This window comes from Orcinus orca, chromosome 7, assembly GCF_937001465.1.
Source record: "Orcinus orca chromosome 7, mOrcOrc1.1, whole genome shotgun sequence".
In the NCBI taxonomy this organism is placed as follows: domain Eukaryota; kingdom Metazoa; phylum Chordata; class Mammalia; order Artiodactyla; family Delphinidae; genus Orcinus; species Orcinus orca.
Window position 1 is genome coordinate 117,642,605 of NC_064565.1, and position 26,520 is coordinate 117,669,124.

General features: G+C 46.9%; 1 protein-coding gene across 22 annotated transcripts in view; it reads left to right on the plus strand.

Moving 5' to 3' along the window:
- The window catches only part of LRRFIP1 (LRR binding FLII interacting protein 1), a 142,653-nt gene that overhangs the window by 91,122 nt on the left and 25,011 nt on the right, over nucleotides 1-26,520 (plus strand). For 11 of the 22 annotated variants that reach the window (XM_033424468.1, XM_049712384.1, XM_049712379.1 and 8 more), the window contains 2 exons: nucleotides 24,706-24,741; nucleotides 25,187-25,312. In XM_033424468.1, coding sequence (XP_033280359.1) covers nucleotides 24,706-24,741; nucleotides 25,187-25,312 — 162 coding nt within the window. Of the gene's footprint in view, nucleotides 1-3,413; nucleotides 3,474-5,716; nucleotides 5,780-7,912; nucleotides 7,991-9,333; nucleotides 9,379-10,536; nucleotides 10,603-15,390; nucleotides 15,481-24,705; nucleotides 24,742-25,186; nucleotides 25,313-26,520 lie in introns of all 22 variants that reach the window. The other 11 variants (XM_049712380.1, XM_049712381.1, XM_049712378.1 and 8 more) reach the window with 3 other exon arrangements.

A 26,520-nucleotide genomic window follows, 5' to 3' on the forward strand; every position in this document is an offset into this window, starting at 1 on the left:
TCTTACCTGGGGACTGAGGGCGGGAGGGCAGGTGCACACACCACAGTGAGCTCTCTTCTTCCCAGAGCCTCCTGGGTACAGCTCTGACCCTCATGGGTGGGTCTGGAACCCAGGTGTGGGTGCTTGACCATCTCCCGCACCCGGCGGCCTGTGAGCACCGCTGTCTGCCAGGCTTTGGGGTAGCAGCTGCAGACACCAGATGGGAAGGATGGGTCTTCTTCAGGGAACTCAAATCAGATCAAGAATTCCCAAGCCTCTACATTTCCTTTAAAAGATTGAATTTAAAGTCATTTTATCTAATGAAAAATTGATTATTTTCTAATCTGTATCCTTTCAAATTAAATGTCCCAGATGGCTCTTTGGCCAGAAAGTGCTCTTTGAGAAAGACCCCAAATCCAGTAACAAAAACGAAGCCTTTAGATTTAAATTCAGAATTTCCCTTCTTACATCCATCTAGAAGAGTTTGTACGCCTTATGCTTTCTGAAAACCTGTAAGCTTAAATTACACTAAAAGGAAGAAAAATGTAATCTCACCAGCGTTAATCACACTCAGCATTAAAGTGACTCAGCACTGAAATTATTAGAGCAGATTATACACCTCTTCACTTGAAGGACTTTTTCCAAAAGGATTTTGTGCTTCATTCATTCCATTGCATTGAAAATCTATCTAGCAAACTCCGGTTTTTAAAATATATTTTTACCCTTAAGATGATAATTAACAGGACCATACATCGGCACAGCACGCTTGTACCCGGAGTCTCCCGGTGAGGCTGCTGTCCTCCCCTTTAAAACTAGATTGAGTGCATCAAGGATTGCACTTCAGAGCTGTGATTTTGCCTTGCTTATTTTGTTTGCCATCTCTAATGCCCTTGAAGGTGCTCTGTCTTTTGACTCAGTGGAAGAATACCTAAAACTATTCATGAAAATAATAACGGTTGCGTTTTGCATGGTCACGCATGAAGTTGGTTATGCTTTGACAGCACTGCATGGAGTCGTTAGCATTCTGACTAATCACGTTACCATTAGAATAATAGGTTTTGATGGGACATTTATTCTTATATCTGACTTATCCTATTTTAGAAAATGCTGATTGGTGAATGTCTTTATTTTGTTCTGTCTTAGAGCAGTGCTTCTCAGTGTTACTATATGTAAGATTCACCTGGGGAACTTGTTAAAATGCATATTCCCGGGCCTCCGGGTATTCCGATGTCCTGGGATGGGAAGCACGCCCCGTGACCAGGATGCAGGTGGTCTGAGGAGTGTTGAAAAACAATTCTGTAAAACAAAGCTGGGTGAACATCCGAGACCTGACTTAAGGTGAAGGTGATATATGCCTTCTGTGGACTTTTTACTCTAATGTTGTTACAGTTAATTTTCAACTCTCCTTATTACCCTCTTATGCCACTAAAAACAGCTCCACCCATCTGAATTCAACACAGAAAAACTACCCAAGAGGAGAAAGTTGGTGTGTTATTTAAGAAGGTCACAGTACTTCTCACTACAGAGATGTTGTTGGTGAGGTCTTCACATTTGGGAGTACGTTGTAGGGATACGTTCTCTATGACAGAGTTTCATTACAACAGAAAAGTGTGGTTCCACAAAGCCTTCAAAAGAAGGGTTTTTCCTGCATTTTCATGGAAGGCCAGAAGAGAAAGGGACAACTGAAGGAGGGCCTTTGCTCTCCCAACCTTCACCCACCCTCTGCTTTACGCTGCAGGCTAAATGAGAGAATGAGAAGATCAAAAAGGAGAAATCCATCTACAGCAGTATGTATTTTATAAGCAACAGTGGAAAGCCAGAGGCTTTATATATGTAATACATTTTTCTTCCTTATTTATTAGCAAGGGGAAAGTCGTCTAAAATTGATTGACGTTAGCCTTCAATATTAATTTTTTCCAGAAACTAGCTTCTAAACAGATATCAAAGGAATAAGACTGAGGTCTGAGATATATGAGTCCTTGACATGCAAGATTATTTCTCTCGAGAGAGAAAAAAAGGAAATTAGACTGAATAAAAATTCCTGCCAATCTCCAAAGGTTTTTTTACTAGCAAATTTATTTCAGAAATGTTTTAATATAGTTTTAAATTTTAATTTTGAAGGATTTCTACATACTCTTTTTCGTTTAGAAACTTCGAATAGACTTGCTTTTGAATTGTAACACAAGTAAGTACACAGTTTTATAGTCAGGGTTTCATGAATCTGGATTTATAATCTGCCCGGAAATCCATATATGTATTCTTCATCGACGTCACAGCTGCATAATACGTGCTGAACCGTCTCCCCTCCCCCGAACTTTTAACAAGGAAACGTATCCTGTCCTTCCTCGGTACCAAGCACTTAACCATACAGTCAGCACTGATCTGGGCACCCATTCTAAGCAGCTTTAATCCTCACAATGGCCTTGTAAAGTATTTATTACCATGCACGTTTTCACAGCCAAGGAGGTAGAGAGGTTTCAGTGGATTAAATTAACTTGCCCAAAGTCATATGACAAAGCTTCTACTTGGAATCTGGACTCAGGTCCATGATCCCCTGGCATCTCCTTCCATGTTTAGCAGTTGTGGGGACTGCTCCTTTTTCTGTCTCAGGAGCTGGTCATGTCCCTGACACTTGGCGGCTCTTATCTTGAATCAGCGGAAATTTCCTTATAGATGAATGAGAGCAGTTCTAGAGCCCGAGCTTTGGCTGGGAATTGGGAAGAGAAGGAAGACAAGCATATGCTTAACTTAATCATTCTCTTTTTTTCTGGAGAACAAATTATGAACTCATAAAATATGTGCTCAGATTTCACTTTGAAAAATAAAGTAGGAGGACTGGATGAATGAAAAACTGATAGAGAGGATGTACTGCCATGATAGACATTTTTTCCATGATGAACGTTTGCATTTAATTATAAATTGAGTAGAAGCTCTCTCTGAATCTTCTGAATACAGCTTCATAATGAGCCGTGGTTTTTAAGGACTTCATGCTGAACCAAGAACGCAAGACGAATTGACTCAGGTGGAAGTCATCAGCCCACGTTGCCTGACATCCAGGCTCCTCACAGGCTGGGATTCCCGCATCATCAGCACAAAACCGGAACCAAAAACTGCCGAGGAAATCAAGTGCACCCAGGCCCATGTGCCTCACTCCATGGGGACTTGGCATTTCCTCCTGTCCCCGAGTGAGTGCCCCGTAGTCACAGTGACACTGTGATCCGCCGACGGGGCTGGTTTCTCCTGAGGTGTAGTCGAGCAGATCAGGAGCGTGGAGGCAGCGGGGGGCCTGCCGGGATGTGTGCTACCCTGGCCGTGTCCATCTGCTCCACTCCAAAAACTCACTTTGTACCCGGCTAATTCTTCCCTGCTCATCTGTACCTGTGTCTGCCTTTGTATACTGATGTCCGTTTTTCTCCTTTTCTTCGCTGAAACAGACAAATGGTTATGATGGAGAATTATACGGATCCCAGTCCCTGAATAGAAGATCTGGCAGGGTTAGTAAATTTGCGTGACACAAAATTCAAACAGGTTGCTGCAAAGCTTTTCTAAAATATCGCTAAATTTAGCTTCTTTGGTTATTTTCTGTTATAGTAGTTCTGTGTGTGTGTGCATGATAGAGTGAAAGCTAATGTTTTTCAGTTGGTTAGCAATGTTAGACTGTTCGTCTTCTAACATTCTAAGTGTTAAGGTAAGAGATCGACGTTGAAAGGAATCTCTTAGGTATTAAAAGGTCGAATTAAGTACTAGCTCCTTCATTATTTTATTGCCCTGGGTGTATGTGTGTAATGTGCATATGAAGTGTATTCCACTCTCAAACATACTTAAATTCAACATTTCCACTGTTGCCCACCTCTCTCATTCGTAATTTCAACGACACATACCCTAGAGCCTGTGTTTTGCTGACCACTGAGATGCTCGCAGTACTCATAGCTCCAGGGAAGGAAGCAGAAGACGAGCTGAGGGATGCTGTGGGCAGGGGGGGAGAAGAAGAAATGAACCAATAGCAGGGCAGCCAGTAAGAAGTGGGGGAGGTCTCGGTTTACCAAGGAAGTCATTGGGGATTTCAGGTGGTTAAACCAGATACATTTTAATTCAGTTTCTTGACCTGCCGCAGATCTCTTATACATTAAATTATCTAAAATCTTCCTGTTCCTGCATTTGCTTCATTTATTTTCTTGTAGGAATACATTTTACTAGCTGTATAAAACAGTATTTCTTTTCATTTGCCTTAATTATATTAAGCAATATCATATATACGTTTAAATTATATTTTCAGGGTTCAAAGGGGTAACGGGACACCACCTTAGCGTTCTGAAACTGGCCAGTCAGGTTTTGCCTTCTCGTTCCTATGAAGGATTGCATACACTTCTGTTTCAGCTCAGCTTTTCTCATTCCAAACTAAAAAATCTTCCCAGTTTAAAGGCTGTGTCTTCCTATTTATGTTGCCTTTTGCACTGACAGCCTTTGGACTTTTTCAAGCTCTGTCATGTTTTTCTTTAAGGTCATACAGCACTCCGGGGACAGAAGCAAGCGACATCCATTCAGCTCTTATAGGATGTTGACAGTTTTGCTTCCTGTGCTCAGCATCCCTGAGGGCTGTTCAGTGCTGGCTTTATAGGACAGGAGCTCTGATGGCTTCCCACTGCTTGTTGGGCTTAAATTGACTAGTTAGTAACTTTTCACCCTAAATGCATAGTTTCACCATATCGATCACAAAGAATCATAGTTCAGAGTTGGAAGTTACTTTAGAAGTTCTTTAGTCCAACTTCTACCCAATATTACATCCTTCTCTAGAGCATCCCAAACATGTAGTTGCCAGCATGTTTGTGACCATACAAGGTGGCATCAAGCTTTACGTCGTACATATCTCCATATAGTTTAATCTTTGATTTTTACGTTGAAACGGTAGAAGTGTGCCTTATGATTTAGTTTAGAGTAAGTAATGCCTCTAGAAATCAGATACAAAAGAACTTGATTATAAAACTGTTCACCACAGAGTGAAATTGGATATAAAATTGATTTAATAAATAATCGAGAAATACTGGGTTGGCCAAAAAGTTCGTTCGGGTCACAAAAACCCAAACTTTTTGGGTGACCCCATATAATGATTGAAGGACCAAGTAACGTACTTCTAATGTAGCATCTTATATAGGAGCAGGAAACTCCAGGAACAGTGTAAGGATGGGCTTGGAGAAAAATTGGATGGGAAATGGGAAATTTCATAGACGTCAGAAGTACCAGTCTGTGGGCAGGAAGGAGATGGCCAAGACTGATGGTGTTTGTTTCCTCCCTGGAGCCTCGGGGCTGAGCTGCAGCCCTCAGACGTGCTGGGCTGAGGAAAGAGTGAAAATCGTGCAGTACATGGAATTTTAGTTACCTAAGAAGAGATGTCATATGGAAAGTCTAGACTAAGGTTATAGATGGTCCATCATGAGACTTAATAAGGAATTACAGATAATAATAGCTAAATTTAAATATAAATAGTTAAGTAATGATAATAGTTAAATCACACGACCTCACTGAGATATAAACACTGAAAAGTAAAACACAGCTTAGAACCCCTAGTGGTTAAGATTTTCTGCTGTAGTAGCGGGTATCAGTTCTCTAGCTGCCTCTGCGTTCCTGGAGTACCAGTACTGGTTTGGTTGTGTCATTCCATATTTGCCTTTTGACCGGGTGGTGCTTTGGGGAGAGGAGGGAAGTGCTCATCACTTACCTTGTCTTCTTTGCTGCTCAGAATTCCAGCTACAGCGGTGACAGCAGATTCTCTACTTTGTCGTCATCCAGAGAGGACACCTTGGTTGGTTTCCATTTAAATCTTTCACATCCTCTCTGCAGAAACTACAGGTTTTGTAGCATGCAATCCCATATGTGTAAATTCCACTCTCTTTTCTCTTTGAATGTCTATTTTATGACGTTTCCTTTGGATAACTGTTAAAGTCCATTTTGGGGTGGTAATTAACGTGATATATTTAATTCGGATTTAGCCCACTCTCTTGCATTTGAATTCAGATTCAAATGTTGAATGCAGATTGTGGGGTTGAGTTAGGCACGGTGAAAGAAGGTATGTGGCTGTGTAGTAGTTGGAATTAATCAAAAGGGAAAGAAGAAAGCCCTGAAATTCTTCCCTTGAGAATTCTTGAAAGCAGAATTACTTTGCAGGGTACATGCATACTTGGGGCAATTTCACAAGGATGGAATAGACTTGGAATGAAAATCAAATCAAATCCAAACGTCCACACAATAACATTCCTTCCCGTACTTTAAGAACATACACCAATCTTGATAGGCAAATATTTCTCAATTATTTAAGAGCCCTAATAGGTAAGGCTTGTTCATCCTACCTAGGTGAGATTTGTATTCACTCAGCAAACATAAGGGAACTAGTTTAGGTAGGGAAGTCACAGAGACAAGCAGGTGAGTTAGGTCCTCCGGAAGCATTTACTTGTAAAACAGAAGACAGACCCCCCCCCCCCGCCCCCTGCCCCTCGCACTAGTGCAGAAACTGATTTTGCCAGGAAGTGTCATAACAAAGAATGTCAACTGAATCTTAAAGAATACGTAGGGGAAAAGAAAGAATAAATAGAAACTAGCCAGGTAGAGCCACAGTAGTCTAACCCTAGTCCTTCCGTCGTCCTCACCCCTGTCGTGCCTCAGCCCCGCCCCCAACTTTCTACTCCTGCTGCGTGGGGAGGGCGGAAGGGGGCGTTCCAGACACTGCCGCAGCTTCTCCCTCTCTCCATCAGCTTGCCCACGCCCCAAACCCCCACCGCTGCCCCCCATAATAATAAATACTCCAACCCTTCCTTCCCCTAGTATGTGAACTCTGACAATATAAGATCAACTGTAAGCACCAAAGGATTGGTGGGTTTTGACACCTTGAGTTTTTTGTGTATTGTGTGCATTTTCTTAATTCAGCGGGAGATTTTGCTGTTGGAAAGAGCACTTCGTCATTCAGAAAACTTTACTTCCAAGCTTAGATACTTTCTGTAAAATAGAACATGGTGTTAATTATCTAATACTTGGATGTGAATTATTCACCAAAATTAATTGACAAAATGGCTTCTACCCTGGGCATTCTCCCAACCACTGGAACGAGTTTCAGGGTTTGTGTTAAAATATTAGAAACTTTCTCCCTGCGCACCCCAGGATTCCACTTGCCTGCCCCTCAGGTCATTCTGGTGCACCTGATCCGAGGCATAGGAACGATAGGCACAAGTTACGGGATCTCGAAAGGATGGGGAGATGTCTTAGCGTGCCACCAAGTTACCCGAACAGAACTACTTCATCCCCTTCGAGGGCTGCCCTGGGTTTGCGTAATCAGTAGAATACTGCTGACATGGAAATCTGAAACAGCTAGCCTCCTCTTCAAGGGTCCTTTAATGTGGATAGGACATTGTATTTGGGGAAACCGCTAATTTATATAGTAGTATTCCCCAGAAATCTCGTATAGACTGTTGGTCTCAGAAATGTCCCACTGAATCTATCATGTCTTCTATGAATCCTGAACACATGCGCATTGTGTAAATACCTAACCAAGCCCAAGATCATCTCCAATGAAATATTTTATTACGTAGAATAGAGGTTACTATCTCTGCAAATTCCTGATTTTGAGTTTTTCCCACCAAACTGTAAACATTAGAATTTGCTTTAGAAAGACCTTCAAAATCCCACTGACCTTGCTGTCAGTTCAAATTAATGAAACCTGGTTTTGCCTGTGTGTAGACTCTCAAGTCCTAATTTAGTCCCAGGTAGTAGTTCTGTCAGTTAACTGGACTGCCTTATTTCCTTCCCCTCATTCTCTCTTCCCTGCAAGTGCATGTCCTTTACCCATCTTGTTGCAGAAGTCAATTTCGTGTGAATTGATGATGCCTTTGAGATGAAATAAAGCTGTGAGCCTTTTTCCCCTCCGGCCCGTTTTCTCTGATTACAGGGACTTTCCTGCTCCGATTTCGGGCTTCTCAGTCGTGGCCTTGCTCCCAGACCCGTGTCTGCCCAGAATGGAAACCGGGTCTGTCCTCCTCCTTCTCACATCATTCTTCCCTCTTCTTTCCTTCTGTTTTCACTTGAATTGCTGATTAAATGGACGTGGATACTTCAACCTCTTCCATGTGAAGTCCAAAGAGCAGAGCTTAGTAGATGTTTCAATTGGCTTGACTAACTGGCTAAGACTTTCCTCATCCTTTTAAAGCAAATCAAAAATAATTTAAGACCTTATAATTTTTTTAAAAAAGGAGTTTAGGAAAAAGGAGGCTCTATTAAATGTATACTTTCAAAAGCTCAAGTCCAAAAAATTGGTCTCTTGGGTCTCTCCTCCTTTTCCAGCAATTGTTCCCCATTTGGGGTTTCCTTTGTTTTTTAAAAACACATTTTTTCTCCTGTAAATGTATCCAGGAAGCAATTTGGAAGGCTTTTGTGCATAATCTAACTCCTCCGTCTTGGAAAGTGGGGAGAACGGCGTTCTCCGCTGTGTTTCCTGTTTATACAAGGCCGTCCCCGAGGTGCTTGGCCTTTTTAGCTCCAGGTATAGGAGTCCTGCTCTCGTAGGAGGAGGTCAGAGGCCAAGCTCCAAGAACACATCACGTTATGGAGGTTGAACTGCCATCTCCCTGTATTGTCGTGTTCCTTGGCGTTGCTGAGTGATTCATCCCTGTTCCTGCATGTTCCCCGACCAGCTCGTGGGCCCCCTGCCTTGGGCTCTCCGTGGCCTCTGCCGGTAAACAGGTTATGATGCTCTTTGGAGGTGAGGCTCAGGTCACACGAGCGAGCTGCCCTTGTGTTCCAGCACACCCCGCACAGGCTCTGTCTCCGTTCGGGTGTGGGTTCCCCTGTGCCAGAGACGTGCCAGCCCTGGGCAGCTGCAGCCCCTCTACAGCTCCTTTGTATCTTGGAGACTGTCGCTGGGATCCTCTGATAGAAGCAAACAGGCTCTTCCTGCCGCACTGTTCCTGTGTATTAACACCCCCAAGTGCTTTCTTCACCTGGGATTTTGAGTCGTGGGTTTGGACTCTTGCTGGTGTCGTTGACGTTGTCACCATTCTGTCTCGCTCCCCGACCCTTTCTTCTAGGAATGCCTGAAAAGAGAGGCCCAGAAAATAGCCATATTTCAGAGGTTCTGGGGAAGTTCACTATTTTTAAAGTTAGAAATCATCTCATGTTTATTTTCCTTGTAAATGTGGATTTCCATCTGTCAGAGTTATTGAAGGCATGGTGCCTTTGTGGACTTTTCCTTATAACAGTTGTACAATAACTTGGCTGTCATGATCACCAAAAGCATCATAATTACCTTGTCACTATTACTTGTTGCTGTTTTTTCAAGGGTTTAAAAACCTGCCATTTGCTTTCATCCTCCAGCCCTCCTATATGTACGGCGCTGCCCGGCCGGCTGGGAGTTACCGGGTGCGTGTGCTTCCCACAACCCCTTGCCCGCTTCTGCCCACTCCGCCCATTCCCACCCCCACCCCCGCTCTGCCTAACCGCCCCCCCCCCCCGCCACGGCCCCTCAGCACGCATGCGCGCCTCTCCCCCACCGAACACCTGCTCTGAGTGCGGTGGACTTAACCTGTTTGCAGCCCTTCTAGGGGTGAATTACCCCTTTATGTGGAGCTTACGCTTGCAGCCCCCTTTGGCCAGATCTGGGGTTTATTTCTCCCGACAGTTGACAGTAGCTGGGGAAGACAAGTGTTTGTATAGGATTGTTAGGCAGAAATAAAGTATTGGCGACATTTACTTAATCTATTGGCAAAAAGAAAGATAGGTTTTTATTGCTTTGGTAGCCTTAACAGATATTAATCCATTATGTTATATTATCTTGGAAATTTCCAGTTTTAAATACCAGGTACTTATGCCCTGCAGGAAACTTAAGTTTTCAAAGTAGCCACACTCTGATTGTTAATAACTTTCTGAACTTCCATCAGATCGCACACTTATGAATTAGATGTATAACTGGTCCAGCAAACCCGCTGTGTCCTCAGGGAGAAATAGGGGAAATTAAAGTTCCATTCATGGTATTGTAAGCTCCTATTTACCTCATTTACCCTCAGTGATTGATTACATAGGATTCTCAAGTTAATGAAATGTTCTCTAGTTAGCAATTCTTAAAGAATTATAAGATAATTGAGCTATAATCAACATGCTATTTTTATTACAAAGTCACTTCATATTGGAGTAACTTTCTAAGCATCAACTATGAGGATGCCATGAGAAAATCCAGGATGTTTGAACTCTCTGCTCGTTTTAAATCTAGATTTACAAGTTTTTACTTAGCAAGGAATATTTTTCAGAGTCATAGATTTAAAGGAGCTTCCACTGCATGCCAGTTGGTTGATAGCAACTGAAACTTCTCTCACTTGGACTTTTGCACGACCCTGTTTTTTTGCTGCACAGCCTTTGCCTGTGGAGGTGGTTTTGAGCCTTTCCTGCATGTCTTCCATCGTGCTGTTTTTCAGGACGTGTTCCTGGCACGTGTCACTCTTCCTTAGCTTACATTTCAGTGTTTCCTGGGTGCCGATGGAGAGAGGAAAGGTGCTCTGTCCTGACAGTCTGTTTTCGTCACAGGCGTCTGTGTCGGATGAGAGCAGTCTCGGTGGGGCTCGGCGGAGCAGTGCCTGCGGTTCCCACTCTGTAAGGCACTTTCTGTGTTTCCCGAGCTTTCTGCTGCATGACCCTGGGGTGACTCTCTCAGCACAGCTTCAGCCCTGGGAGATAACTAACCAGAGTGATAGGAAGGAAACACTGTCTCATCCCAGTTTTCCATGGTAATAAGTGTCATGGATAACGTAAGTCATACAGCCTTTGGTGGTTAGTTTAATGTCCTCACTCATCAGTTTATGTTGAGGTCAAAGGGAGAAAGATTCATCTTAATTGAGTTTTATCTGCTCTTTCCCTGCAACAAGGGATGAAGTGATCTTATAATAATAAAAGGAGTCAAAGAGTCAAAAGGGAATTCAACAGGCCACAAATTATTCTCACCTCTGGATGATCGAGGAAGATGAACAAATTTAAGGACTAGAATATTACACATAAGGAATTTCCTTTTCCTATTTTGTTGTCCTTTCACCTCTTTGAAGGATTTGAAGTGATAGGGTTTCTCAATAAAGGTGTAGTAGTTGTACAAGAAATACTTGTTGAATGAAAAAGATGAGTGAAGGATAAAGGAAAACAAAATGGGCTGGGCCCATGGAAGTGCGGAAACTGGTTGACCTGTCCTGAGGATCAGCTGACTGGGCTTTGGACCCAGTCAGCCCTCCTCAGGGGCGGGTGCTTCTGCGTCCTGAGGCTCCTGCACAAATCCTAGGAAGATGCATCCACGCCCCACATGAACGACGATGGCTGAGGAAATACTTGAAAGTGCTTTTATAATTTTGCTTTCGGAAGTCATTGACTACTTAATCAATTGGTTAAATGATCCAGCTTTATGATTTATTATGTTTCTCCAGCCATGAATATTCAGGAATTCTTAGGCAGTAAGCCAGGGTAGCCTACAGGTTTCTTCAGAATGTAGTTTTTATAAATATTAATTATAATAATTGATGTAACATGAGTTTTTTAAAATTTTTATTGGGGTGTAGTTGATTTACAGTGTTGTGTTAGTTTTAGGTGTACAGCAAAGTGAATCAGTTATACATATACATGTATCCACTCTTTTTTAGATTCTTTTCCCATATAGGCCATTACAGAGTATTGAGCAGAGTTCTCTGTGCTCTACAGTAGGTCTGTGTTAGTTATCTGTTTTATACGTAGTGGTGTGTGTGTCAGTCCCACGTAGCATGAATTTCTGTCGACATCTAATTGAACACTTGCATTAACAATTTTATATTGCATAAAATTTTAATGCAGTGGAACCCGCTATATTGTCTTTTTCCAAGTTCTTAAATATTTTTGTAGGCCCTTAAAAAGCTCATAAACCATACCTAATGGATGAAATAGCTCAGGCCCATAGGACGGATAAAATGCAACTAAATGATTTTCTTTTATCAGTAAGAGGCAGCAGCCTAACTCTTTAAGAGACTGGATCTTCCCAAGCACCAAAGCAGAACTTCTAATGTCTGGCGGGATGTACGTCTCCTAGATTCTCTTTAAGTGTTGCCTCTGTAGATGGGCTTTTTCAAGTAGCCGATTGCTGACCTTCGGGGCCCTGTGACTGGCATCGCTGATTGCTCTTTTGTGTAGCAGTTATTTGGTGCTTTAAACCCTTCTGTAGGAACTGCCTGGGCGGTATGGCTTTAGGGAGTTAGGAGGTAAAAGGTCTTCTTGTCCCGACAGCAGAATGCCTAAAATAGGGCTCACGTCCCCGGTCTCACACCAGGCTGAAGAAATAAAAGAGAATCAAAAGATTTTTTTTTTCTGCACCTAACACCACACTCTCTTGCAGAAGGAGCACAGCACGCGTTTGCTGGATTAAATGGGACAAATTGAACCCTGGGATAAAATCCCTCAGAAGAGATCTCTGGGCCATCAGCTGTGTGCCAGCCACAGATGAGCAGGCCTGGTGGGAGGGAAGGTTCACTGACCTCTCATCCTTTCCCATCTCTGCCCCACCCCCAGCCCTCAGGATAGCCCTGCAAGGGGATGTGGAGTTCCCCACGCCCAGGAATGCTATCTCCCCAGGCTCTCTATGCAGCTAGGAGCTGTGGCCGCTGACAAATACACACACAAAAATGTGAGGACACTGCGCCTTGGGAGTCCCTCCTGTCCTGACCCGCAGTACTATGAGCTGAGTCCAGGCTGGCCCCAGGCCTGCCCAAGACAGTCCTGAGCCCTCTTTCAAAGACTTGTCCCCGTCTCCATTCTCCCAAGAAATTAGCCTCAGACACAGTGTGTGTTTACAATTAAAGGACTAATTACAATTACGGTTAAGTGATTAAATGACTAGTTCTTGAAAGTAGAACGGTTTTGCTTCAAAACCTTTCTATTTTGTACCTTCCTTACCATTCGTAAGCTGTATGCATGTTGTAGGAAGGACTCTTGGCCGTGTGTGAAGTGACCTTCTTAGTTCTGACCCTCTGGGAAGCGGTCATCACCACCGATGCCAGCTGGTCCAGGAGCCGTGAGAGTTGTTTCTAGCAGAAAGTGACAGCTTGAGAAAAGCCCAGCTTGTATTCTCTTGCATAATCCTCAGAACCTGTGTGGTCAGTGTCTCTACTTCATGACATAGATGACAAGATATGTAACTTTCTCAAGCTCTCGTGGCCGATAAGAGATGGACCCTGGACTCAGATCTTGCTATTGAATAACTTACTTCAGCCCACATTAACCACGCTGACTCCAAAGTATGGGCGACTCCAAAGGTGCCACATGGACCACAGTGACACAGACTTTACACTGATTCTTTTCCGCATGATCAAGTCAGATCGGATGATTTGAGACTCAGGAGTTGGGGAAACCTGGGTCAGAGATAAACCTTATTGACAACAACCTGTCATATCTCAGCACCATAAAGCAGGACTCGAATGACATAGGATACAGTAGGATTTGTCTACAGGAGGAAGTTTTCCTCTCTCTTGTATCAGCAAACCCAAAGGCGAAATACTTCTGCTTTAAAGTGCTGACGTTAGGTGTTTTCCTTTATTTTGAACAATAAAGCTAAAAGGTGAGGCTAGTAATGCTGGTAGATTTCTTGTACGTGCCATACATGGCAGTGATTCTTACACACAGTGTACGTACAGCTGTATTATCTGTGCATCAGAAACAGCATCTTGCACCTACGTGTAAATACACAATAAATATTTATCCAACATAGGAATGAGTCCAGGCAAGATGGGTCTGGGGAATTTGCTCATCTTGACCAAGGCTGTTAACAGCCTAAACTTGAAATGGTTCATTCAACAAGTATTTCTCAAGTACCTACTGTGTGCCAGGCCTCGTCTGGTCGCTGGGGATTCAGCAGGGAACAAAATAGACACAGACTCTGCCCTGGGGAATTCCTCTCTGGTGGAAAAACAGGCAAACTAAACGATGGTATTTACGATAAGGACTGTGAGCGCCCCTGAAGTTTTGTGGCCCCATAATTTGCAGTAGGAATGATGCCTGCGGGCCTCCAGGGGGCCTGGGGGCAGGGAGCGGGCAGTCAGCACAGGCCTCGCAGGCCAGCTTCTCAGTCTGCCGGTGCCTGTGGTCCTAAATGGTGTTCGAGTTCCACCTCCCCTCCCACCCTCCCCCCACCCTGCCTTGTTCAAGAGGAAGGTAAGATTTTCTTTTTAAGGTCTCATGAACCGCTTTTATGATACTTTTCAGATATGTACATACTTTTTTTCTTAACGTCTTTATTGGAGTATAATTGCTTTACAATGTTGTGTTAGCTTCTGCTGTATAGCAAAGTGACTTGTAGTGAGGTGGATGGACTTAGAGACTATCATACAGAGTGAAGTAAGTCAGAAAGAGAAAAACAAAATACCATATGCTAACGCATATGTATGGAATGTAAAAAAAATGGTTCTGAAGAACCTAGAGGCAGGACAGGAATAAAGACGCAGATGTAGAGAATGGACTTGAGGACACGGGGCAGGCTTAAGGGGAAGCTGGGACGAAGTGAGAGAGTGGCATGGACATATAGACACTACCAAACGAAAAATAGATAGCTAGTGGGAAGCAGCCGCGTAGCACAGGGAGATCAGCTCGGTGCTTTGTGACCGCCTAGAGAGGTGGGATGGAGGGGTGGGAGGGAGATGCAAGAGGGAGGGGATATGGGGTATATGTACACATATAGGAAGGTAAGATTTTGTTGTTATTGTTGTTAAACTGAAAATGCATTTAGGCCTATCACAAATGTGAATACAAATCAAAGTTAAGGGCGTAGCCTCCAGATACACGAGTTGCTGGTGTTTTCCTTTACTAGAAGAGAGGAAGTTTAGGTAGATGGGTAGACAGACAGATGTACACGCAGGCCACCAGATAGAAGGTCCTGCGGCACTTTAAAAAGCCTTGCCTGATTTTGTATTAACCCTAAATCTTATTTTGTATTCACTTGCAAAGATAGTAGAGAGGCAAACTTTTGCATTGCCCCGAAGCCGGCCCCGCTTGTCCCGGTCTTCAGTTTCTGTGCCGGCAGGCAGCTCACGTTCTCAAGACCTGTCTCTTCCACATCGTGGAGGCTTTTCTGCGCAGAAACTAGGTGTCCTCCACACCCCAGCTGAACAGATGCTCTGTGTTACTTTCTTCCTACTAACCAAGAATTCTGTGTTTTTTGATAGTGTGATTAAGTTTTGTGTTCTGAGTGGCCGCATGTCGAATGCTGGGAAGACACAACCTCCTTTCCCAGGGCCGGCCAGCAGCCGCACTAACCTCTCCTTCCCTTCTGGGCTGCGCCTGGCTGGCCTCACAGCTAACCGGAGCCTTTGTCTCGTGGCCTCCGTCCTCCTTGCATCTTCGCTGACCTGTTCCTTTGTTTCCATCTGCGTGTCCCGCGGCCAGCTGGGTGGGCAGCCCTCGGAGCACAGCGGCCACTTCAAGTCCAGCTCCCGCAGCTCCTCGAGAGGCAGCTCGGCGCGGGCCAGCCCAGTGGTGAGTGGGCCTCTCGCCCTTGCTGCTGTCCACTTCCTCCCTTCCCCCCCCCTTGGACCCTTCACTCCTCTGTCCCGTAAGAAGACCCCTCCACCTCCAAACGCCTGAACCGGGAGAAAGTAGGAAGGCTTTCCATGATTTATTTCAGGTCTAAGCAAAAGCAGGATTGGGGAGGATGCTTCCAAATTTAGAAAATGACTATTCAGTGAGCTCAGAATTGCACTGCTCAGTTTGCAAAGGACCATCTAGGAAGCTGCTGACAGCGCTGAAGAGATGGGGGTCTCACTGGGAGACGGGAACTTTGCGCAGTGCGGGAGAAATGTAGCCATGTGCCTGGATGTGTTGTTCTTATGATTTAAAAATTTGAAGGCTCTTTTTGTATTTGTCCCAGTTAATTTATTTTTTTTAATTGGGGTATAGTTGATTTACAGTGTTGTGTTAGTTTCAGGTGTACAGCAAAGTGAATCAGTTATACATACACATGTATCCACTCTTTTTCAGATTCTTTTTCCATATAGGCCATTGAGAAGAGTTCCCTGTGCTACACAGTAGGTCCTTATTAGTTAGCTATTTTATGTATAATAGTTTGTGTATGTCAGTCCCAATCTCCCAATTTACCCCTCCTACCCCTCCCCCTACTTCCCCCCGGTAACCATAAGTTTGTTTTCTACATCTGTGACTCAATTTCTGTTTTGTAAGTAAGTTCATTTGTACCATTCTTTTAGATTGAAGGGTTCACTTTTTTTTTTTTTTTTTTTTTTTTTTTTGCGGTACGCGGGCCTCTCACTGTTGCGGCCTCTCCCGTTGCGGAGCACAGGCTCTGGACGCGCAGGCCCAGCGGCCATGGCTCACGGGCCCAGCCGCTCCGCGGCATGTGGGATCTTCCCGGACCGGGGCACGAACCCGTGTCCCCTGCATCGGCAGGCAGACTCTCAACCACTGTGCCACCAGGGAAACCCCTGAAGGGTTCACTTTTTAACATTTTGTTTGGAACAGTATCTGTTATTGGAGCCCAACAGTTTTTTATGGTAAAGTATCGGCCTGCGAGTGCCACGGCATCCCTAGCTCTGTTCCATCCCCCACTGTCCTGTTGGTCCTCTGTTCAGTGCCTGTGAAACAAATGACAGAGCTGCTCTCCTGTTTGTCACCCGGCCTGAGATGACCCAAGTTCTGCTTCAGAAAGCAAGGGGTCCTGCTACCTAGTCTCCATCATTTAAGTCTCATTATTGTGTGTTTTTCCCGTGGTCCTTGGAATTTTAGACAGTTTCACCGCATCTGATGCTTTGTATGAGGCACCTGTATTGTTCTCTTGACCATAAGGGATTGGCAGGGCACATCTGCCTGGGGGACATTTGGGATGGGGGGCTGACCATCCCCCATTGGGATGGGGGACAATGACCAGAGAAGGACGTCCAGTGGACAGGGGCTGGGCCGTGTGCCGAGCGGTGTGCATGCCAGCCCTGCACCACGGGGGCTGCCACACCGAGGGCCAGGACCCCTCCTCATAGACCCTGGGCAGAAGAAGGCAAAGATGGGCGAGGTTGAACTTGGAGCTTGACTGTGGTTTGTAACTCACTTACACAACACCACAGTTAGACGCATCGATGTCTAAAATTCAGGAAGTGTTCCTGGTCATCAGAGAAGAGGCCATGGGGCTGAGTCGCCCACTTGCACACGTGCACCCATGGGGTGCTGCTGATTTGCTTTTAAAATTAGATGCAGCCTTTTAAAGCCAGGAGGCTTCACACCAAATGCAGACGTCTGCTTCTCCTGGCGACGAAAACAAAGGAATGGATCCCTTTTGCAGACTGAGCCCGTATTGCTGAGTCGGGGGCCTCAGTCCCCCCACGCCTGCCCTGCTTTCCCCGACTCCAAGGCCAAGGCCAGAGCCATTCGTCACTGGGCTTGCCCGGATGCTTTCCTGCTAGTAGAGAAATGTTCTCTCCGCCGTTTACACATCGAGGGTGAGAAAACAAAAGATAGATGAGGCAAGCGAGTATTAGAGCAGGAGAGCCTGTTTCCCTGTGGAATTGAAGGCTGCCCCCCTCGCCCCCCAGCAATGAGGGTAATAGGAGAAGCCGCTTCCTGACCGCACTGGGGTGGGGCAGGAAACGTGGCATGGCGGACACCCCACAAAGTCCGCTGCTTACTGCTCCAGCCAGGACCGGTCAAGCAGGGACGGTAAGATATCCAGCTGTTCCGTATCACGTACGTTCAGTGTTCAAAACCTGGCGCGTCGCTTCTTCTGCACGTGTCAGACGGGACTGAAGCGCAGCGTTTGTGAACTGAGGGATCCCTGCGCCGAGGTGAGCAGCCCCCGTCTGCGCGGGCCTGCCTGCCTGCCTCCGCCTTCAAGCCCTTGCTTGCGTGTTTCCGACGGAAGTCATCGGTGTTTTCCCATGATAGACCCGACGCGGAGAGCCGCCCGTTCTCAGGCATGATGCTCGCTCTCTGGCGCTCACTTTGGGGAACACGAAAATTCACGGTCGACAGAAGAAGCTGAGGCCTGACCCCTCCTGGGCTCCCTGCCTGGCGCAGCTCAGGCGAAGCAGGGAACTGTGCGCCCGTGATGGTCTGACGTCTTTGGGTTTATTCGGGCGTCAGAATGAAGTCTCAGCCTAGCAACACGTCTAGTTCCCCGGACGGAAGAGACTGAAACCAGATATGAATTCCCCTGTCATCTGCTTCCTAAATCTGACAACGGTTTACTCCCACAAAATGGGTTTAGTGGACACAAGAGAGGTAAGCGTTCATCGTGCCCGTGTCCCTGGGACCTGAGGACGAGAGGCGGGGGTCTCTTGGTAACTGGGGAGCCTGGCAAGACCTCCGCCACCGTCCCTTGGTCCCTGGAGAGCCCTGGGTTTGCAAGACTCCCAGGGGCTTGACTGGGCTGATTTTTCAGTTCATTACACACAGGTCATCAGTTCCGTCTCCTTTCTCCCCTGACCCAGCTGCTCATTGACAAAGGTCGGCTGACTCAGGCTGGCACGGTTAGTGAGCAGAGGTCAGCATCCGGGCACCTCACGCGGGTGTGGGGCGTCAGAGCTGAGGACGTGTCTGGGTGTGGCCCTCAGGAGGCAGAGACACTTGTGTGCCGCGCAGGGCACTTCCACGCAGTTATGGTGGCTCCTGGTCACCTGAAGGATAGAGCACAGGCAGCATTCCTGGCCTCTGCAGAGAGTCTGGAGGACAGAGCTGAGTGAGCCCTCTGCTCTGTGCTTCCAAACCGCAGTCCTCTTCCACGGAATCTGCCCCATTTCTCTTTTCTGAGCCTGCACAGTCACACCACTGGAAAGGGCTGGGAGTTTGCATTTTGGGCTTGCGAGACGAACAGTGTAAGTGGATGCATTTGGCCTTGTTGATTGGAAAGAGGCCAGGAAACTTGTGCTCAGACTCCCCTGGTCCTCCTGCCTGGGAGGGAGGCCTGCAGGGACAGGCGGTGCCCAGGGAGAGGCCCGTGGGGTGAGTGATCCTCCCCGCCTGGCTTCTCAGAAGGACGCAGAGCAGGAAGGGGGAGTTCCAAGACCCAGGTTAAGATGTCACAGCTCTCATTCCTGGCTGGGGACACCTGGCCAGGCACGTAGGCTTCCTGAACTCCACCTGGAAAGACGAGTAATGATATGCTTGAAAACCAAAAACAAGAAAAGATTTGGGTTGATAACCTGCTTCTCCTGGGCGAGTTTTCCAGGGCTGTGAGTGTTGTCCACTATGGCTCGGGGAGAATGATCCCGCCTGGTGATCCATCAGGAATATGGTTCCAGGGGGTGGTACGGGTGAGGGCAGGGGGCAGGGGCCTCTCCGGGAGGAAGTAGGAGCCGGGGCAGGGGCAGCCCTGGGAGGCTCTGGGTGTGGGATGTAGGCTGGTGCCCCAGGGGACGGGCAAGTGGAGCATTGCCCAAGAACAAAAGTAACCAGAATGAGGGAAAATGATAGCTTGCCCCACTTTGAGAAAATAAAGGTACCTCAGCATCCAAAGATGCGAAGTGTGCCCCACCCCCTGGGTCCTCCAGCCTCGTGGGGAGCAGAGAGGGTGCCCGCCCCATCTCAGAAGGGCATACACTATGGGACCTCATCTCATTTTTCACGTTCTGTAGCTGAGCCCTATTTTCTTCTCCAGAACCTTCCTGTTGAGGAAGTTGGGGTCCGTTCATTCAGCCAGTGTTTATCGAATGTTCTAGACACAGGGCTGCAGTGGTGAAGGAACACACTTGCTCCCCTCACAGACCTCAGCAAATGGGCGCAATACAGTATAGAACTCAGAGCACGGGCTCGAAGGAAAGAGGCAGGATGCTTCCAGGGAGCTGGACTCGGGAGTCTGGGTAATCCAGGCCTGGAGAACAGCCCGGCAGAGGGCCTCGCCTGGAGGGCCCGACGCAGCTGTGTCACCCAGGCCTCAGAACCCAGCGAACCTGCCGGGTCACGGAAGCACCGGTCAGGGGTGTCCTGCTTGGCACCCAGGTTCACGCGCCAGTGTGTTTTCAGAGAAGCATTGGTGGTGAACAGGAATCTCAGCCCCATCTGAGTTAGAAAAACAAAAGACTGTAATGACTCATGTTTTGTGTCGTGTGAAGAGGTGGAAGCAGGAACCAGGTGGAAAAACAGGTCTTGAATTATAAATACAAGAGTTCAAGGACCAGTCATTCAGGATGAGGTCAATATTATCGGATTTAAACCAGAAATTTCCATTCTAATGGTAGCCTCCACTGCTGTTTATATCTGAAGGAAAATTACCCTTAAAATGGGTGTTTTCTGAGCAGCGTTCAGTACTGTCAGTGGGTTTCTCGAGAGGGACCCCGTGATGACACTGCTTCCATGATCCCATTTCCCATCTGGGGCTTGGGGCACCATGAGGAAAAGTCCCTTTGTCCCTGGCCCCCTTGCTAGGGTCTTCCCACGCCCACCTACTGTACTCTGTCTCGAGGAAGGTGGGCAAGCCAGGTGGTGATATGGAAAACTTGGAATTTGAAACCTCACCAGACATTATATTTAAGTGAGCCTAAATAGTGTGCTCATTTAGACACGATTTTAGAAGGTTGGAATTAACAAAATATTTAACGTGCTACGTTAAGCGTTTGTTTCTGAAAGGAAGAGTTGCCATAATTTAAAAGTTCACAGAATTTGTTTGGAAGTGACTACCTCCCGTAGATTTTACAAGATACCTTTTTATACACTCCATTGTCATTATAAAATACTGGTTTGCACGTTTCATGAGGCCGTTACTATAAAGTTTTCACACTGACCTAAAACGTTTAGTATTGCTCAGTAAATGAGAGTAAGAAGGCTAACAGGCTGCAAGGTCTGTGGTGCTGCCGCCCTTAGACCTCAGATAAGAAGGCGATGTCCACGAGGTCCTGTGGCTCGTCCCGGGTCCCGTGCTGCCGTGGGCTGCAGCGTGTTGGGACACGTGTGGTCCACGGCATGCCCTGGGTCACGTCATGCAGCAGAAACGACAGTGTTTAAAACCCTTCCATCTATTCTGTTTCTTTGTATATTATTTTCAGAGATAAAGTACTATGCTTTATGTCAAATTAAACTCACCGTCAGGGTTACTTATCTGTTCCTTTGTTAGGGGCAGTGAGGGGTGCCCTGCCTGACCAAGGCTCCCTGGGCTGGTCCCACTCCGTTCGACGCAGGCTGCCATCTAGTGGCATCCGGTGGGGCTGCAATGGCTCCATGCTGCTGCACGGCTTTTCTCCCTCCATCCCTCCCTTCCTCTTGCCTTGCCTTCCTTCTTTCCTTTCCTTCCTTCCTTCTGTTTTATTGAAATATAGTTGATTTACAATGTTGTGTTAATTTCTGCTATACAGAAAAGTGATTGTTATACATATATATATTCTTTTTCATATTCTTTTCCATTATGGTTTATCACAGGATATTAACTATAGTTCAGTTCCCTGCGCTATACAGTAGGACCTTGTTGTTTATCCATTCGATATATAATAGTTTGCATCTGCTAATCCCAAACTCCCAATCTGTCCCTCCCCCAACCAAAACTGCACCACTTTCCATGGGGCTCCGCGTACTTCTTAGGTTGCAGGAAGGCTGGCAGATACACGTGTCCCTTGTCCTTCAGAAAACAGACAAACGTCAGTCACCCTGATACGTAAAATACAGATTGGAAACAATAGTCAAGCATAGATTGGCTATAACTGTCATTGAGAGCTTAATTTTTCCCTCCGTGGTCTCTACTTAAAAACACGTCCTGAATTTTCACATTCTGAGTTCGTTATCTATTTCAGAACAAAGGCTTTTTTCAAACTACTTTTAAACTAAAGAGAAAGCTATGGTTTTAGGGTTTTTTCTCCCTTATTTGGTGTTTTGCAAATTACAAAAGCAGTGTGTGTGTTTATGGTGAAACAATGCAGAACAAAGCTATGCTAAAGGCCCCCAGGAAACCAGTGCTTTGGGGTCTGGTGTATAGTTCTCATCTTTCTCACAAGAAATACTACAAAAAAGAAAGTGGGGTCCTCATTTTGTGGGCACGGATATCTTTGTAGCTGAACAGAGGATTTCTGGAGCTTCATTTCTCTGGGCAGTATTTATCTATTGCTGAGGAACAGTCAGGAAAGACACTATTTAAACTGCAGAGCAAAACAGCAACAGGCTTCTCACGGTAGCTTGATGGTCTGTGCAACTGAATCTTCTCTTTCCACCAACAGTTAAAATACCTTCTTTATTTTCATCTCATTAATATTTGTTCTGCAAACTAACTTATTCTAGGGAATAAAGGCCTTGTGTCCAGGAGATCTAATGAATGGATTCTGCAGCAGAGCAAGTGCTGGACAGTAACTTTTCCTTTGTTGTTTGAAATTTTCAGGAATATTTGTATTCCCAAGTGGAGAGGAGACCCACACTTGAAATGCTAAAATCTTCCTCATGACTCAGAACATCGGTCAGGGGCTCCCTGGGGCTCTGCCAGGGAGGATGAGATAGAACCATCTTAATTGTGGGCCATCTACAGATGTTCCAGAATATCTAGTTAGGCTGGTGTGACACGCACATCTGAAAAATATAAATATATAAGTTTACACATGCTAAACGCACGTGCCAACAAATGGCAGGCGGTGTGCGACATGGTAGTGAGTGAGCTGCCTTTATCTAACAGGCTATGACTGCCACATCGAGTGAAAAAGGATGCACGTGGCCAAGAGTGTCTGGAAATCTCCTGTCCTTGGAGGCCAGCCGGCTGTGGCCCAGTGGAGAGGAGAGTCCTCTGGGCGGAGGCAACGCCAGAATCCAAAGCCCCACCCGCCCAGGGGCTTATTTAGCAAAAGCTGGGAGTGAGGCCAGCGCAGGTCATCCCGCTGGCCTGGGGGCTGCAGCTCCTTCACGCCCTCTCCTCAGGACAAGAAGGAGACTGGTTAGCTGAGAGTAGAAAGTTCTTGCTGAAGCCCCAGATGTGAGCTGGGTGCGTGAGAACAGATGCAGTGGATTTGGGAGGCAGATCCGGGGGCAGAATTGGACCTGTCAAGCAGAAGAGCCTTGAGCTCGACTCTCCTGAGCTCAGAGCTGGTTTCAGAAGTTGCCTTCTTTTGAATTAATCAAGTATTTTGTACGATTCCTTCTGATCCCCTTGGTCGGCTGATTAGCTCTCACGCTTTGCTGTGTTATTCTAGCGGTTACTTCAGGCATCCTGCCCTTGGAAAGCAGGTTTGAGGAGCGTGAAGGAGAGAAGGTGGCAGTCAGTGAGCCTTCTTGGTGGGGGACAGGATGGTGAGGATGTGGGCATCCAGCCCAGCACGGGCCCAGGGTGGGCAGAGGACAGGAAGTGCGCGTCTTTACAGGAAATCACCGCCATTACGGCATCCTGACCTGTGCTTAGCGCCTGCACCCACATGCCCCGTGCATGACGGCGACGTGGGCAGTTGACCTGTTCACGAGCCGCTCTGCGGTGGCCTTGGACCCAGACCCGTTAGGATTTGTCCACCTGCAGTCTGGGTGGTCTGTGGCGTAAACAGTCAAGGGTGACTGCAGGGTCCCAGCTCACTCACGAGGTCTCCTGGATCAAAGGTGTGATCCCACCCGTCACGGGCATCTTCAGTTGACTCCCTGGCCATCAAATTTAAGAACCGCTGAGCTACAGGAGGTGGGATTGGAGGCATGATGGGAAAATCCAGAGAGTCTGGAGACAACTTGGTGCAGGGTTCTCTCGCCCTCTGGGACCTTTCCCATGGACTTTCGGAAAGGAGCCCTCAATGTGCCAAAAAAAAAAGAAGAAAAAAAAAAAGAAGAGAAAGTTGGCCTTTCGTTGGATGCTAAGCAAAGAAAGAAATAGCACCAGTGCAGCCTCAGACTGTTGACCCCAACAGACCCTCACAGGGCAGGGGTCTCCCGTACGGTTGAAGCAGATGTGCTGTCTTGGGGCTCCACAGGCTGCTGGGGTTCCCGCAGAGACCCCTGCTTGCAGGAGGGAAAAGAGAGGATTCAGAGACAGTCCAAACAGGAAAGATTTTGAAAAGCCAAATTCTTGGGGTCCCCCTTTTCACCCAGCAAATTCTCCTGTACCGTCACCCACCCCCAGCCAGCTCCCCACATCTGGGTGTCTGTCTCAAAATGTTTACACTAGAATTTTCACGTTGACTCAGTTACTCAGAAGCAGTGGGAAAGCTACAGTTGTGGCTCCACTGCTTTCTGTTGCTTTGGAGACCAAGTGTAGTGAGAGTCAAAATTAAAACTGTGTGGTTGCATCTTCCAGCCCCCAGAACGCTGGTCATATTCTCACGTTCCGATCATAGTCATTGTGGTGGGTGAACGAGGCTGGGGCCTGTCCTGTCCCACACTGTGTCCTGCACACATGTAGAAACTGGTCAAGTCATCCTGTTCAGTTCATTCACAAATCATCTTCCTGTGGAAGTTGTGAAAGTTGAAAAACCACACGGTGAAATTCAGCCAGGCTCACTGAGCTGCCCGTGGGCCACCGCTGTGACACCAGCGTATCCGAGAGTCTCATGGCAAAGGAGTGTTTAAAATCACAAAGCGGGGGAAGATCCCACATGCCGCGGAGGGTCTGGGCCCGTGAGCCGTGGCCACTGAGCCTGCGCATCCGGAGCCTGTGCTCCGCAACGGGAGAGGCCACAACAGTGAGAGGCCCACATGATGCAAAAAATAAAAAAATAAAATCACAAAGGAAGCTGATGCTTTATTTTATTATTATCTTACCCCCTAAATCCAGATTCTCCGTTTAATGCTTTTAAGTATTTAATATTTATCCATTTTCCTCTCCAGGTTGAAGAGAGACCAGAAAAAGACTTCACGGAGAAGGTAAGGAATTTCTGTAGAGCTTTATATTGTGTCATCTATAAACCACGAGGGTCCCGAAATTTATGGATGAAACTAACAAGAAAATATATTGCTTGATCTTTAATAAAGAATTTCACCATGGAGTGAACAGGACTAGTGGGTGGCTCACCAGGCAACACACAACCTTTGGGGTCCCCGGGGGCGGGGGTCACTTCCAGTGTGCATGTTAAACCTGCAGAACGGTGAAGGAATTCACGATGGGCCCAGCCATGGAGCTTACGGTTACTCCAGACAAACCCTGAGCGTCCGTGAGGCCCCTCGAGATGAACCTCTTTTTCTTGCTCACCACAAACCCACCGAAGATGTTGCAGTTTGGAACCTGAGTTCAAGTAAAGGTACCATCCTCGTAGACTGAGAAATAATCCTGGTTTGGCCTGAAATCCCATTTGCTCTTGCCACTTTGCAGGGGTCTCGGGGGCTGCCTGGCCTGTCTGCAGCCACACTGGCCTCCCTGGGTGGGACTTCCTCTCGAAGGGGCAGCGGGGACACCTCCATCTCCATTGACACTGAGGCCTCCATTAGGGAAATCAAGGTAAGACCCTCTACTTACTCGTGACCTAGAGAAACCTTCTGTGAAAATCAGTCTTCAAGTAAAGTAGGATTTAATTTGTGAAGTTCCAGCTCTTTCTTCTCCGTCTGGTCTCCCCTCCCTCCCATTAAGCTTGGTGTTCTAGTAACAGTAGGGCCCGGCCCGGTTCTTGTTCTGCAAGGAGCCGCCCCGACTTCCCCGCCCCGGTAGGGCCAGCACACCTGCGCTGGGATCCCTCAGCTCCCCGGGCACACCTGGGCGAGACCCCTCACCACGCTGCCCTGAGGTGCCCAGCCACCTCTGTACACAGAGCAGAAGTGGACATTCCGCCCACAGCACTGGAAGGTGCTGGACACGGATCACTCGCTGCCCCCGACAGTACCACCCTGCCCTTCGCGCATCCCCGCCCTCTGCCTGCAGCGTGCCCTTCCTTTCCCTCTGTCATATGCGTAGTATGCCTTCAGTAGACCCCATCATGGTATTTTAGTGATCTTTCCTTCTCCCACTAGTCTGTGGACACTGTTCTCTGTTACATCCTCAACACTGAGTGTGTGACAGACAAATGGGCCTCTGCTTGTTAAAGTAACTAGGGACGTTGCATCTGAAAAGGAGACTGTGCAGAGGGAAGGCTGAATCACCAGACCTCGTGTCCTCTGGAGAGAGCACCAAGGGCAGGGAGGCTCTTCCGGGGCACCAAGGGCAGGGAAGCTCTTCCGGGTCAGGTTTGGCTTCATTTAGGGACGAGCTTTCTAGTGATGAAAACTGGTGAAAGGGAACCAACTTCCATTGGTGCTACCTGAACAGATGGATGGCAGTCGCCAGGGAGGCCAGAGAAGAGCTTAAGCATCAGGGCTGGTGGGACTAGGTCCCCCTGCAGACGCCTTCCAACTCCTGTGCTTTATAAGAACAATGTTTTGACTTCTGTTCCTGAAATGTCCCTCCCTGTGTGGTCCCTCGGCCTCCTGCAGCCCTTTGGTCATCCTTTCCCGCCTTGAAGTGGAGTTGGCTGCAGTCATAATCTGCATCTGGTCTTGGGGTTGTGAGCATGACTCAGTCGTTCAGTAAGGATTTATTGCAACTCCAGCTCACACCAGACACCAGCCCCTGGGAATGTGGCGGTGAACGAGATGGGAAAGTAGAGTCCTTGGGCTCTGTAAGGGCAGGGACAAGGCTTTGCTGATTTCTGTCTTCTGTATCTTACTGTGTGTAGC